The 13,684-nt window shown below is 45.8% G+C and overlaps 2 protein-coding genes across 5 annotated transcripts in view; one reads left to right on the top strand and one right to left on the bottom strand.

Annotated features, from left to right (window-relative positions):
• Positions 1–9,306, bottom strand: part of zdhhc8b (zDHHC palmitoyltransferase 8b) — a 44,752-nt gene extending 35,446 nt beyond the window's left edge. Inside the window, exons 1-2 of the mRNA XM_040196585.2 lie at positions 8,912–9,306; positions 8,703–8,807 (exon numbers count right to left, since the gene is read on the bottom strand). Of these exons, the coding sequence (XP_040052519.2) occupies positions 8,703–8,806 (104 nt within the window). The 5' untranslated portion in view covers position 8,807; positions 8,912–9,306. The remainder of the gene's footprint in view (positions 1–8,702; positions 8,808–8,911) is intronic.
• A 336-nt stretch (positions 9,307–9,642) lies between these two features.
• Positions 9,643–13,601, top strand: pgam5 (PGAM family member 5, serine/threonine protein phosphatase, mitochondrial). Of its 4 annotated transcripts, none has more exons than XM_040196607.2 (6): positions 9,643–10,632; positions 11,071–11,246; positions 11,427–11,552; positions 11,845–11,933; positions 12,431–12,561; positions 12,915–13,601. In XM_040196607.2, the coding sequence occupies exons 1-6, from the start codon at positions 10,400–10,402 to the stop codon at positions 13,063–13,065; spliced, it is 906 nt and encodes a 301-aa protein (XP_040052541.1). In that variant the 5' UTR covers positions 9,643–10,399; the 3' UTR covers positions 13,066–13,601. The 4 variants fall into 4 exon arrangements, with proteins under 4 accessions (XP_040052541.1, XP_040052540.1, XP_077943685.1 ...); XM_040196606.2 differs by having other exon boundaries at positions 12,428–12,561; XM_078087559.1 differs by having other exon boundaries at positions 11,427–11,554; positions 11,841–11,933.
• The last annotated feature ends 83 nt before the right edge of the window (positions 13,602–13,684 follow it).

The following is a 13,684-nucleotide window of genomic DNA, read 5'->3' as shown; positions in this document are numbered from 1 at the left end:
CCAAAGCAAAAGACCGAATTGCCTGGTTCTCCGGAAATCAGGAACCAAATCATGGAAACTGAATTTGACAGAGGGTCTCCGAGGTAGACCTTAAGCTCCCTTATTCTGAATTTGCACCGCGCAATAGTGGCGACACTAATATTCTTTGGAACGTTAATCGCACATCGGGAGGGCTCTTCATTTAAACGATGGCAGATTGAAACTCCCAGGCAGGCACATCTTTACAAATCACGTGGTAGGAAGAGTTTCTGTTGGAGAGAGAGGGGGGGGGGGGGGGGGGGCTGAGATACAGACGGTACCTAAAGACGTCCTTTTCCAGTCACACCTTTGTTATTTTGAGTCCTTACTTCATGTGACTTTAAGGCAACGTATCGTGGGAATTAGCAGTAACAGTCTGCTGTTGGTGTCAGTTCTGATCAAATGGTTTTAGCTGGAGCCTGCAGCCAGGTCACTCAATTACATCAACGCCGTGTGCAGGTCAGATTAAGACAGACTCAGATCCAAATCTGGAGTGGCACTGTAATGTGGCACTGAATCCATGGTGCTCTGAGCACGGACACCCAAGGGCCCTGTTGTAGTTGATCCCTTATTTGGCTGCAGGTCGGTTGCTATTTTGCATTAACTGCTTTGCTAAAAAAAACAAAAAGTCAGGCTTCGGGTTACAGCTCAACTCAAATAAATGATTTCAGTCAATTCTCCCGAGCCACGAGGCAAAACAAACAGAAAACACTCTCCTCAGCCTGTAAGAGATAAGCTTGGATGAAGCGCCTTAGCTGGGACGTTAGTTAGAGGACTTAAGCACGTGAGGCTGCACAACGACGTACCGCCTCACGTCCACACCAGCCGACAGGGGGTGTTCTTAGTGAACGGCCTTTTAGTTAGAGTGGCCACGTGTGTTAAGCTTTTCGATCTCTGCACAGTTTACAATGAACGTGGCGGGAAACCGCTCAGACAATTGAGTCTTGATATCATTCACTTCATTTTCATTCTAATGATTATTCATCATTATCTTTTTTTTTCTCGTCTGCCAAATTGGGTAATATGAATAGCACAGCTGCACAAGAGGAGAGAAAACAAACCAATTCATAATACTTCAAGTATTGAAATTGGATGACGTGGAACCTCAAGAAGAGTTTGCGTTCTGCCCTTTCAAAACTACCTCCATGATTCAAAGTGTGGCAGGTATTTCTCTCCAGATCACCGTCAGACACACTACACACTACGGTGGAAGTGCATCTGGAGTCCACAGAGAACGGAGCCTGACCACATTCCTGCATTGTGAATTAAACCTCATTCTAAAAAACCCTCGCTGTCACACACAATGCCTTTATGTTTTAAATAGACATTTGACAAACGGATAACACAGCAACTGGCTCTTCATTAAACCGATTCGCTGGGGCTCACTTTCACTTTCACATTCACTTTGGCAGCAAACAAACCGGTAAGTCCGGCATTAAAATAAATCCACAATAAAGGACGGGCTGTATTTCTGCTGTGTGAGCCTTTGTTGCCAGGAGGAGTCCATTACACTTTTAGGTATGCAAGTGGATGATGGAGTGAGAGCTGAAAAGCTCAAATGAAGAAACAATGAACCTCTAAAAGTATAAAACAGTTTATGATACAGTGACCGGCTGAAAGTCCAACAAGGGATCTGGATCCGGGGCTCCAAAGATCAACTATATTAATAGAATGTCACCGTATGTAATAAAAACCCATCAGGCGGCAATATAAAAACAATATTAGCTTGAGGTTTTATGTTTCAGAGTTTAAGAAACTGTCATCAGAATAAAACCACCGGAGCCTCGGCTTGCCACAGACTACCTGAGCTCTCAGCAAGCCGGGTGTGATCTGGTTCTACTTATTACCACGTCGTGGCCTCGCTCTGGCAAAACAACATGAGGGGAACAGGGTGGAGACGCCCTCGGAGGGAGAGGCTGGAGGTCTAAAATTAATCCCACATGTTGCCCAGGAGGAGACTTTCCAGGAGGCCTCGGTTTATTCGAGGCTCTGAGAGCACCTCGCTGCACTTTTCCCGCACTTTTCGCCCACACGGTGATTTCTGAATTCCACATGGATCCATTTAGCTCCGCCATGGCATCACAAGGCACAATTAACTTTTTGGCAAGCACCAGAGCGCCACAAAGTCAGTGCTTCAGAGAGACCAAAAGGACTTTAAATAGACGGAAAGGAACAGCCTCAAACTACAGTGAGACAAATATGCATCTAAATATTCATCCAACTCCATTAATTTCAGACAAATTCAAGCCGTTGCTTAACTTGATATTTGCTTGAAAACCATGCAAAGGACCACGCTATCATTTTGATTATTTTATCACCTGCTGTTACAGATTAGGATGTCTGTGCTTTTATACATTTATGATAAAACATGCAAATCTGCACACAATGATCTGCCCCCGTTCAAGACATATGGTCTTATGCAGATGGCTTGTTCTTTTGAAATTAGCACCCGTTTTAAATCCTTCCACAAAACACATTGTACACATTGTATATAGGGTGAAGGATTATGCAATGCATTTGTTTCAGTGGCTGCACCGAAACAGTAGGCTACTTTTCATTTTTGACATCCAATAATAAACTTTATCATAAATGTACAATAACAAAGGAAACTGCTTTTTGGTACAAAGTTGAACATTAAAATTGAGCTTTAAAATATTATTTTTTTGTGTCAAGTAGGATACAGCAACGCAGATTTTAATGAAAATGGCCGAGGAACCAAATCAAGGGAAACCAGCCCGGACCTGAAGCTTGAGGTGATTCAAAGTTGTCAATGGTTTGTGTGGCATGTTAAGCAGGCGGTTGCCCTGCTCTGGGATGCATGATTGGGAGCCAGGGGAGAGGATCTGTCCGCATTATCTTAACCTAGGTGTCAAGCGGTGACAAGAGGGCCGTGATGGAATGAGATTAGAAGACTTGACATTTTTTACTCATCAATACCTATGGAGGCGGTTTTGCACTGACCGCATGAAAGCTCTGCAAGCAGCGCGCTGTTCAGGCCGGCATGAACCATTAAAGGCCCGGTGGTGGGTGGTTCACGATGACCTGTCTCTTCAGAGTAAGTTTGCCTTTCCACGGTATGAGCAGCTCGGGTTTGATTAGGACTGTGAGCAAGAGAAGGGACGGAGAACACAGGAGTTATTCTGTCATTGAGATTACAGTATAAGACCCCTGTAGGTGCCTTTAAAAATGGCTTCTGTTGGACCCCTGATCCAAACGAGAAGCTCCACTCTGAGGAGACATAACAGCTGGACATACCTTTGCTCGACAGATAGATATATGGAGGCTCCCTGACCGGGCAGACGGGCCTGGTTCATGTGCGTGTGTTTCATGTATGTAGCCGTTTGGTAAATGCTCAACTCAAAGCCCTTTGAGTCCCACTCAGAAACATACTCTGCTACATTGACACAGTTGATCAAAGCTTATGTTTGATCACAACGCTGTCAAACAGTGAGTGGCTGAACGTGCATATGAGTGATTCAGACACAGTAACAAGCTCCTGCTAGAGTAAAATGATGAGTTTCCCTGCTGTGTCCACCATTGAAATGACTTCCGGATGTATGACATTGGAATAAAGGTCCAACAGAATCCTTCCAACAACATCTCGGTTTCTATTTTGGTCACGTAAACCACAATGACACAACTCCAAATCGTTGCTACAAAACACAAAAAGTTCCTTTCGGTTTAATTCCACCACGGGACGCGTACGATCGCTCTACAGGGCTGTGATTAGGTACAAACTAACTGATCAATCACGATCAAATACATTCTAGCACTGAACAATTTCTCACTTAGAGACTCTCTGAGGCCCACAAAGACTACTCGGGAGCCATTGGTCTCTTCTTTCATCACAACTATAAATCACTGTCTGGATATCCAAACAGTGCTGATGGAATTAAATAGAACGTTGGTCAGATTGGCGTTACATGATATCAAAGCAACGGAGCTTCAAAGGGGTTTTTGCTTCTGAGTGATCCGGACTTTGGGGGATGGGTCTTCCACTTAGACGTAAGCACCATGTAGCTGCTGTAAAAGCTTTAAAAGCAAATTCGCTATTTCCAACGAGCGCATTTCACATAATATTGGCCATTGTGCCTTTTTAGGAACAAACACACAATAGAAAGATAAATGCAGCATCGTACATGTAAAATGGATGTTCCAGGAGGCTTCTTTCTGTGTTTATCCAGAACAAGCATTTTAAATGACTGATGCTTCAAAAAAAAAGGTTGAGAGACATTATTGCTCCAAGCCACTGGTAAGAGGTGGAGAGTCTAAAGTGAAGCCCATAGAGCTCAAAGAGCCCCGTGTATGAGAAATAACCCGTTGTTATCCTTTAAGGCTGCGCGAGGATCCTTCAGATCGGAAACTGGCCTTGTGGAAAAGCACAAACCACAAATTAAAGCAGCACACATGCTCAAATATGGTGTCTAAAGCACAAAGACTTATGTTAAAAAAAGAATGTTCCCTTCATAAATGTGGCCAAACATTAGCTCAAAGAGAAATAACACCCGTTGGCTGTCCCCTTAAGTGACTACTGAGAGCAGAATTGAAATAACTCCAAACCTCTCACTCTCGGTGCGGATGGATGAGGACCTACAGAGGAAATTACATCTTTATCTAATCCGACAAAGTTAACCGCGACCTGCTACTGTTTTCATCCCCGGTTATCTCAACAAAGCAGGACTCCGCTCCACACGGATTTTAGGCTGAGGGAATATTCGGTCCTGGTGAGCCTGTGAGTCTGTGGGTTACTTTTGGCCCTGCCGAGATAAGCGAGTTTTATCCTCTGCGCGACACGAGGACGGGATGGTTTCTTATCCATCTCAGCCGAGGAGCCTAAAGCTGTGACGGTGTGTGAGGAAAGAAGAGGAATATCGATGAGCTCGCCTTAAGAGTAAAAACGTCCCTCTCTCATGGGTGTCTTGGAAGATGGATTTTGTGAAGCTCTTTCAGAGGTCAAAGTTGGGAAAGAATCACCCAAAAGTCTTGTACATTTCTCATGAAGCTGCAAATAAATGCAACCAGGGAGGCTGAAATTCTCTGGTTTCTTGCGTTGACACGCGTTAGTCGGTGAGCAGACAGAGAACGAGCTACGGGAGCATATTCACGACATGCCGACGGGTCATTTCCTCCTCCTGAGACATGCGCTTTCCTTCTCAAACGTATGTAAATAAATAAACAAAAGCCGAAAGCAACGAAGACGGCCGGGCTGCCACAGAGCATAGACAGCACGGGTTAAACCAACAAGGAGGAAGGAAAACGCGCTCTAATGGAAACTGATACCGAGCAGCGAGGCATTAATGGTTACAAGCTTGTTTACAGAAACCCTTGAGCAAAAAAAAGAAAAAAAGGATAGCAGCTCTGTGTGTGTAATGACACACGGGTCGAAGAACCACCGTTCAATTATGCCTTTGGACTTTTAATTAATAAAACATGGAAAGCCCCAATGTTACACAGAGCACACTGAGAAGGGGACGGGTGAACACAACGAGCCATCTGTTGAATGGAAAATAAGTTACTTTCTCTTAAAAAATAAACAATGTTAAGCCTACAAAAGCATTTCAACTGGAATAGAAAGAAATATTTGTCACAAAAGGGGGCCGGGTGTGTTGAAATCAACCTGCTGATGTCATGAACTATGCCCTCAAATGTACCAGCAAGACAGGTTCCTTGACTTGGATATCTCTAAAACAGCAACAGAATTGATTTGTATTTGACAACTGCATTTGACATCCATCTCCCTTTGTCCTTTTGCAATTTGAACGGAGAAGAGAGCCCCCTTCTTAAAATAAGGACCAAAAGAATATACGGATGACCCCAACTTGAAACCTCGAGCCCCCTGTAAAGTAAAATTAAGTTGCCGGCTCGCAAAAACAGCATCGCGTGGTAGTTAATGTAAAATGACTTTACATGAAGGTAAATTTTTATTAAGGATATTTTACTTACGATAGCTACAATCCAGAGAAAGAGGACGTGGTGGCAAGTTCCCGAACTAAATGAGTTAGATACATAATCAACCGTGTAAATGGCTCTTTATTAAACCGTATGCATAATAACCTGAAGGGTTAAATACATGAGCACTTGTTTTAACAGCGTATAATTCCCCATTTTTCTATGTTTCGACGACTCTGCACTCTCTCAAACTAACGTCGGAAATACCTTTAAAAATCTCCTTAAGAACGGAGTTCCAAAACAATGCATCGGGGAGGACCTGAGTGGAGAACGACTCAACCAACGTGCAGTGAAAAGGAGGAAACAGATGTGGAAGCTGAAGATTAGATTCCTGACAGGCTTATTCTCGTGTGCAGCTCTCAGCCTGGTGATTATGGCTGCACCACTGACCACCCCGCTCATAATTCAGCTTCACGCGGCACAGGCTGCTGAATCAAGGCCTCGTCCAGACAAACATTGGACAGTATTTACACTTCTATCCACGCAGGGCCTTACGTTTGGACTATTTTGCTTGACAACAAAGAATAATGGCCTGCCCCGGCAGTTCATGTGATGGCCGATGAAGCCATCCTGAGGGATTAATTAAAAAAAAAAAGGTAAAAGAAAGCTTCTTCAGTGCAGCCGTACAGCACGGGGAAAACATTAGACACAGCGAGAGGTCTGAGCAACTATATAACAGAATCTGGTTAGAACCGGGCCGGGATAATATCGTGATTTAACCGTGACTAAGAGATTCATTTATCATCAGCCTATTTTGTGATGAGTCGTGGTCATGGAGGCATAAATAATTCTCTACTGATGTTTTCTAATTCAATCTGTGTGAGAAAACACAAGCTGTCATGCATCAGTAAGCCGAGCAGGGTAACACACGTTGGACCACGTGCCTGTGTGTGTGTGTGTGTGTGTGTGTGTGTGTGTGTGTGTGTGTGAGAACTGGCCCCGGGTCTCGTCCCACGTCGCTCATATGAGTGGCCTGCTGGCAACAGTGGGACCTCTAACACAGCCAAGACATTACAAAAGAATAGATCTGTGCTGTACGTGACTACGATGGACTTAGCGTGGTTCTTTAACCCCCTGCAGGGTGAAGCTTGAGGTTGCCAAACACAGTTGGCAACATAGAAATGTAAAATGTTCCTACTTTTCTTACCTGTTTTTCTGATGCATCTATTGCACACCACCGTTGTACGGTTTGTACGCGTGGCGTTGTCAAAGACACGGCTAGACTGGCTTAAACGCGATGGACTGTGCGTGTGTGTGTGTGTTTGAGGACGAGGCGACGTGGCCTAGTTTGGATGTGCACCGCTCCCCAGGGGGCTCCATTATTAAGACTCAATCCCCCGGACCTTTTACCGAGGAACGAAAGAGCAACCGAGTGAAGTCTTAATCCTCACCCCTTTGAACCATCTGCCGGGGGAGGTGGACCTCGACGTGCAGATTGACCCCAGCAAAGTAAGGGCTACTCTAAAAAGGCAGAATAATCTGGCTCCTGCTGTTTGCAAACAAAATGCTGATCTCTAATTAAATCACAACAGTCTTTCCCCAGTGGACTTGTTTATGTCAAAGCCCCGTAGAGACTACACCTTAAGGAGCGCCAAGGTTTTTAAGAGCTAAAATCAGACCTGACCCCCACAAACACCGTATGTCGTTGACCTGAGACCGAGCATGCAAAACCACTAGAAGGTGCAGCTCAAGCATTTTCGGTTTCTTCCTTCCTCTTTTCTCCTCTTTGTACAAGTGATGAACATATTTGGTGTTGCACTTTTACACCGAGCAGATCGGTTTCCAAAAAACAACACATTATTTATGATACAAATGGAGACACGTTATGGGGGGATAGGAGTTATCAACGATAGAAATAAAGAGTTCCCCCATTCTGCAGTGTTATGCTTTGCCAGACAACATGACAGCTTAACTAAAAAGGTCAGTTCCAAGTGTTGATTAGTGGAATCCAACACGATTTGTAAACACCTCCTCCGGGGTTCCTTCGATCCGGTTCATACTTCCACTGATAAGGAATCCACCCCCCCCCCTGGGGGTCGGCACTTAGGGATTTAGACCACACCGCCGTACCTGCTCTCATCTCCCACCCTACAGGGCAAAGCTCTGCACTAAAAACGGAACACCTACAAGACGCGGGGGGGCTGAGAAGCTGATGGGACTTGTGATCACAATAGAATAGGAATTCACAAAAAGGGGAATTCACGTTTATATTAGACAGAGAAAGGACCTGTGTAATCAGTCATTGGGGGGGGGGGGGGGCTGCTGCACACGGCTGTTGGTAGAGAACACCTATGGGTGAAGGGCTCCTGCTGCAGGTTGGGTGACCGAGTGAGCATGAATCACACAGCAACCGCCCGCTGAGCCAATGCAACCATTTTAATTGTACCAACAACTGCCTGCGGCATTTCTTCTTCCCTGGGACGTGAGTAACTGCGGCCTGTAAGCTGCGGTAACAGCCGCGGTGAACTTGCGTGGCTTGTGGGAAGTTCGCCTCGCAGGTATTAAGCCCGAACGCGCTCCCGGGAGGCAGCGCTGCGATTTGCAAAACACCCTTTCGGGAGCGATACCGATGTAATCATGCCGAAGCACTTCTCAAAAGAGTCCCAGCCATGCAACACAAAAAAACTTCCGAGCTGAGAATCTACTCTCGTGTGCGTGCAATCTGTGTGGGGGGGGGGGGGGGGCAAATCTCGGAATGCATTCGAATGAGAAGAGGTCGATGCATAAAAACTTACGTGAAGACGAAAAATAAAGTGGTCGATCCCACCAGGAGCGTGGCTGCAGTGGACACTGGGATGTATTTGGTGGGTTTAAATCTCTTTCCAGCGCTGTTGGGCATTCTGTAATTTCCACATTCCTCAATTATTTATTCCGATTGGAGTCGCATGTAGAAGAGAAGAAAAAAAAAAAAGATCCCGTTTTTTTTTTCGTTTTGTATACAGACCCTTCTAAAAGGTGCGCCTTCGCTACCGCCGCAGCCGCATAGATCCCGCAGACGCAGAGAGGCGCGGAGTCCACGGCGCGCGCTCGCTCACTCACTCACTGGAAGCCTGCAGACACCACCCGCCCAGTCCGGCCCACTGCTGAGGTCACTGGACCGCTTGAAAAGGTGGAGCCTCCGTGTGCAGAAGAAGTGTCTGCACGCCGCGCGAAGGTTGCGTTTGCACTGCGGGGATCGCGCAAATGCGGGATAATTATAATCGCCCCCCACTCCCCCCAAAAAAAACCCTCTCAACCGACTGCGTTCATATTGCTGTGCGTTTAATGAATGGGAAATCAAAATGTCTCTCAGAGTGGAAGAGGACCATGCAATGGTGTCTTTTGGGTGGAGGGAGAGACACTAAACGTCCACTTGGACATTAAATGTCGCCTCGTCTAATGCGCGTGCACACACCTTTACACAAAGTTCACGTCGCTATTTTTTTGTTCTTCTGATATATCAATAGGCGCCTATTTGAGATTGAGATTTAAGTTGCTGAAATGACTTGTAACTCCAGCTCTAGTTCCCACTGTGGATGTATGGATCACAGCGCTCTCAAGCGGCTCAAGTTGGGACCTGCGCAAAAGCTGAAGAACGCGCAAAGTCGTCATCGGAAAACGAAGCGATCGGTGACGACATAGAACCTGTTAAATGGTTCAATGAGAGACTGGATGGGCTGCAACGTATCACGTGCCATGATAAAGTCACACAATATGCTGGTCAACTGTGGGTATTTATTTTAGCTGTTTGTTGGTAAAACAGCTGGAATAACACAACTGTTTCTCTTGTGTAATATGGTTTTATTTTCTAGCTTCCATCCTTTACGTTTCTGTTTAAATGTAATTTGCCAGGCACCCATATGCTGTCCTAATTGTTTTACCCCGTGTGTCCCCGCTAAGTGAAAAACTTTAGAGTAGGTTCCTCGCTCCAGGAAGAAGTTGGTTATAATTCGAAAAGTTGTATCTTCATTTTCTATTAGAGTAATGTATTGCCCAACAAAAGAATATTTAATTCCCACTCGCCAGTGCAGGAGAGCGGATTTAACGATGTAAAGTGACAAACCGGACACTGTAGGAGTTAAGCGCCTCCAGGAGAGGGCGGCAGTACAACACTTCACGGATGTCAGCTGCCGTTACACATCGAAGAAGAAGAAGAAGAAGAAGAAGAAGAAGAAGAAAGCGAGCCACCGTAGTGTTTGTCGGGAACCGCTGCGTTTATTAGCTTATTAATTTGAGTTTCCAGCTAACGACACGTCGGGTCTCAGAAAGCGTGTCCCGCATCCTTTGATGGAGTTGGAAGTAAACCATTAAACCCCCGTTGAGTTAATAGAAAGCCACGCATTTGAAAAGCGAAACAGCGTTAGCACCTCCGTTAAAGGTAAACCGGTTAAGCCCGGCTAACGTTAATTAGCTAGTAGCTACTAGTTTGATTCCTCCTAACGGGGTCGACGGGATGTCGTACAGGAAAACTTTGAAACTCATTTGCGGGGTCGCCGGAGGCTCGGCCGTCCTGGTGTTAGCCGCCGGTGCGGCCGCCGAGTACCGCGGATCAATCGGCGAGCCGCCGGGAGAGGCGGCCGGTCGACGGGCGATATTCGGGGTGCTCCAGGCGGCGCAGCCGGCGTGGACGCCCGCCAGCCACACACCGGCACCCACGGGACACGCGTGGGACTTTAACTGGGATAAGTACGTGCCTCTTTGCTGATTGATTTAACATTAGCGTTACCCCCCCCCCCCCCCCTCCTCCTTTTTGTTCTCGTCCATTAAGTTTGGATTTAACGCCAAATCTGTAAAAAAAAAAAAAAAAAAGAAGCAATCAAGTTAATGGCAGGTTAACTATAACTGGGACATTTATGTTGATTTTCAAATGTAAAGGTTGAGCTGTGGTGGTTTTGGTTGCAATACTTATTTCTGGACAAAGTTATACACAAGCCAATCTGCTATAAATGGCACCTTTAAAAAAAAAAAAAAGTAATCTTAGGGTTTCTTTAAACTAGGTTTTTGTCTTGTAGTGATCGTCATCTTAAATCATTGTGTTAAACCTGTTTTCCATCCCTCAAGTTAATTAAGACAGACAAAGCCTCTCTAAACTCAAAATGAGCTCATCTGACCTGCGTTGCTCAGGAGAGACCCACATACGCTGACTAACGGGAAGAAGACCAGCACGCCGGCGACAGAAGACCCGAGCTCGGAGCCGGACACCAGTAAACCCAAAGCCACGCGCAACATCCTCCTCATCAGACACTCCCAGTACAACCTGAGCGGCACCGTCGACAAAGAGAGGATCCTCACGCCGTTGGGTACGAGTTTCCACACGGGGTCACGGGTACACACCCACGCTCGGAACTACGTTCAATGAGTGTTGAGTGTATGCACACGTGCGTGCGCATTACCCGCCTGACGGCAGAACGGTGCCTTTTGCTTTCCCGTCGTCTCGACCACAATTTCTTCCTGACAAAACGCTGTGTCTCCGTTCACAGGCCGCGAGCAGGCCGACTTCACGGGCAAGCGGCTGGCGGCGTTGGGCCTCAAGTACGACATCATGATCCACTCCAGCATGGCCAGGGCTACGGAGACGGCCAATATTATCAGCAAACACCTCGCAGGTAGTGGATGCCTCATTTCTTTTTGACAGGTGGAGGTGGAGCATAGTTTCTGTCTACATGATTCTCTTGGATACTTTGGTCATGAACATTAACTGTAATCCAAAACGAAGTTTCGTGGTACAGGTGTAATGTGCTAGCGATATCTCTAGCCATTTATAGCTACTTGAACCGGTGATAGCTGAACTGTATACCATATACTTCATTTTGTCATAATATTAATAAAATTCATAGCAGGTGAAATGCAAACGTATATTAACATGCTCCCCCTGCCCTGAATGTCATACGGGTCCAGGAGTGGAGCTTGTTAGCTGTGATCTTCTGAGGGAGGGGGCCCCTATCGAGCCCGTTCCACCGGTCACTCACTGGAAGCCTGACGCTGTGGTGAGAGAAAATGCACCTGGTTTTCTATATTTGCATATGCTTGTCATTTGCCAGTGCACTGCCCCGGGAATGTCACAGGAAGAGTTCATCTCCAAAATGCCATGTTGAAAGGACTAGTAGACGGTGATCTATATTTCATTCATTTGAGTTTAGTTTTGGTGAACCCCCGCCCAAATGGTCTCCAGCTGGGTAGGAGGATTATAGTTTTCTTCCAAATATTCAACAGCTGGACAATGTGCCTCTCCAAAAACATTGTCCTGGTTACTCTGCTGGATTATCCGTAGTGATGAGGACCCCTTTTCTAAAAAGACATTACTGCCTTCAGTGATTCAGTACCGTAGAAGTAATATCTTCCAAATAGAGATCCTCATAGGCCTCATTTTGGAGCCGAACTCTCTGTGGATTCCCTGCGTTGTACGCCTTTTGACTGAGGGGTTCAAACAGAACCCGCTCATTTGACAAAGGTGGCCCTCAACCTTTGTGCCGTCCTCCAGCAGTACCACGAAGACGGGGCGCGCATTGAAGCAGCCTTCCGCCGCTACATTCACCGGGCCGACCCCAAGCAGAAGGAGGACAGCTACGAGATCATCGTGTGTCATGCCAATGTCATCCGTTATTTCGTCTGCAGGTTTGTGTGGACCTGTTGGTCCCGGCTCAGCCGAGGCCACAGTGCAGTCTTCTTGCTCTGCTAACCATCGTGTATAAACTATGCAGCCTTATTTTTCATTTAAGATTGTTTTTTCTTGTCATTGTGCTTCAAGGAATTTCCTGTAAATAAAATTCCAGTTTAATGTTGATTTTTCAGCTTTTTTTTGTTGACCGTGCAGCTGTTCAAAAAGGGGCACGTGGTACGTCTAGTTAGTCCTGACCAAGAGTTAAACTTTCCAAAAACGCTTAAAGGGCCGAGAACACAAAATAGCACATTTTTCTGTAGTCAAGTGAGTGCTGTTTCTTGTTGATACCGTTCCTTTGCTCTCTCAGGGCTCTACAGTTTCCTCCAGAGGGCTGGTTACGAATGGGCCTGAACAACGGCAGCATCACATGGCTCACCATCCGACCCAGCGGCAGGGTGGCCCTCAGAACTCTGGGAGACGCAGGATTTATGCCCCCGGACAAACTAACGCGGACCTGACGCCCCCCCCCCCCCCCCCCCCCCCGGCAGGTTACTGCCATGCCCAGTCCGTTGGTTGCAGGGTCAAAGCTCAGTTTTCTCCTTAAGTGTCTTGAAAATTACTTTTAATGTTCTTATTTTGTAATTGAACTGTCCCCATCTGATGAGACGGTGGCTGGGATTTCTTCTGTGCCATAAAACGCCAGCAGAAGATCAACAGCTGCTCCTGAATGTAAACTGAGGATTTTTTCATATGTGGCAGTTTTTTAAACCAAAAGTGTTTGTATAGTTGTAATTGCAAATCCTGCTCTTAGCATTACATCTCTCATCACATGTTGATTTGTGAAGATAACTATGTTGAATGGTGCAGGCTGTAGTTAATAAAATGATTAATTGTCAATTATTTTATGAAGTTGAAATATCTCAAAGAAATCAAGTACACGTTAGCAATTGTGAGTGTTTTATTGATTAGTTGAAAGCAAATGAGGTCTAGACATTCAGAAAGAGAATTTACCATGAAAATGAACTTTTAATAAAGCACAGAATGCGAAAAACAAGTGGCATCTTCATGTTTTTTTTAGGTGCACTTTTAGCAAAGTTCAACATTTACAAACATTCACCACCTGAGAGCACAAGAATA

This window comes from Gasterosteus aculeatus, chromosome 13 (genome assembly GCF_964276395.1).
Source record: "Gasterosteus aculeatus chromosome 13, fGasAcu3.hap1.1, whole genome shotgun sequence".
Lineage (NCBI taxonomy): Eukaryota > Metazoa > Chordata > Actinopteri > Perciformes > Gasterosteidae > Gasterosteus > Gasterosteus aculeatus.
Note: the sequence above shows the minus strand (reverse complement) of the source record. Positions and strands in the feature narration are given on the sequence as shown.

Excerpts from the sequence above, each read along its gene's own strand:
- pgam5 (XM_078087558.1), top strand. The coding sequence starts at position 10,400 with ATGTCGTACAGGAAAACTTTGAAACTCATTTGCGGGGTCGCCGGAGGC. Across the intron at positions 10,633-11,070 it reads TGGGACTTTAACTGGGATAA|GAGAGACCCACATACGCTGA; the intron begins GTACGTGCCTCT and ends TGCGTTGCTCAG. Across the intron at positions 11,247-11,426 it reads GAGGATCCTCACGCCGTTGG|GCCGCGAGCAGGCCGACTTC; the intron begins GTACGAGTTTCC and ends CTCCGTTCACAG.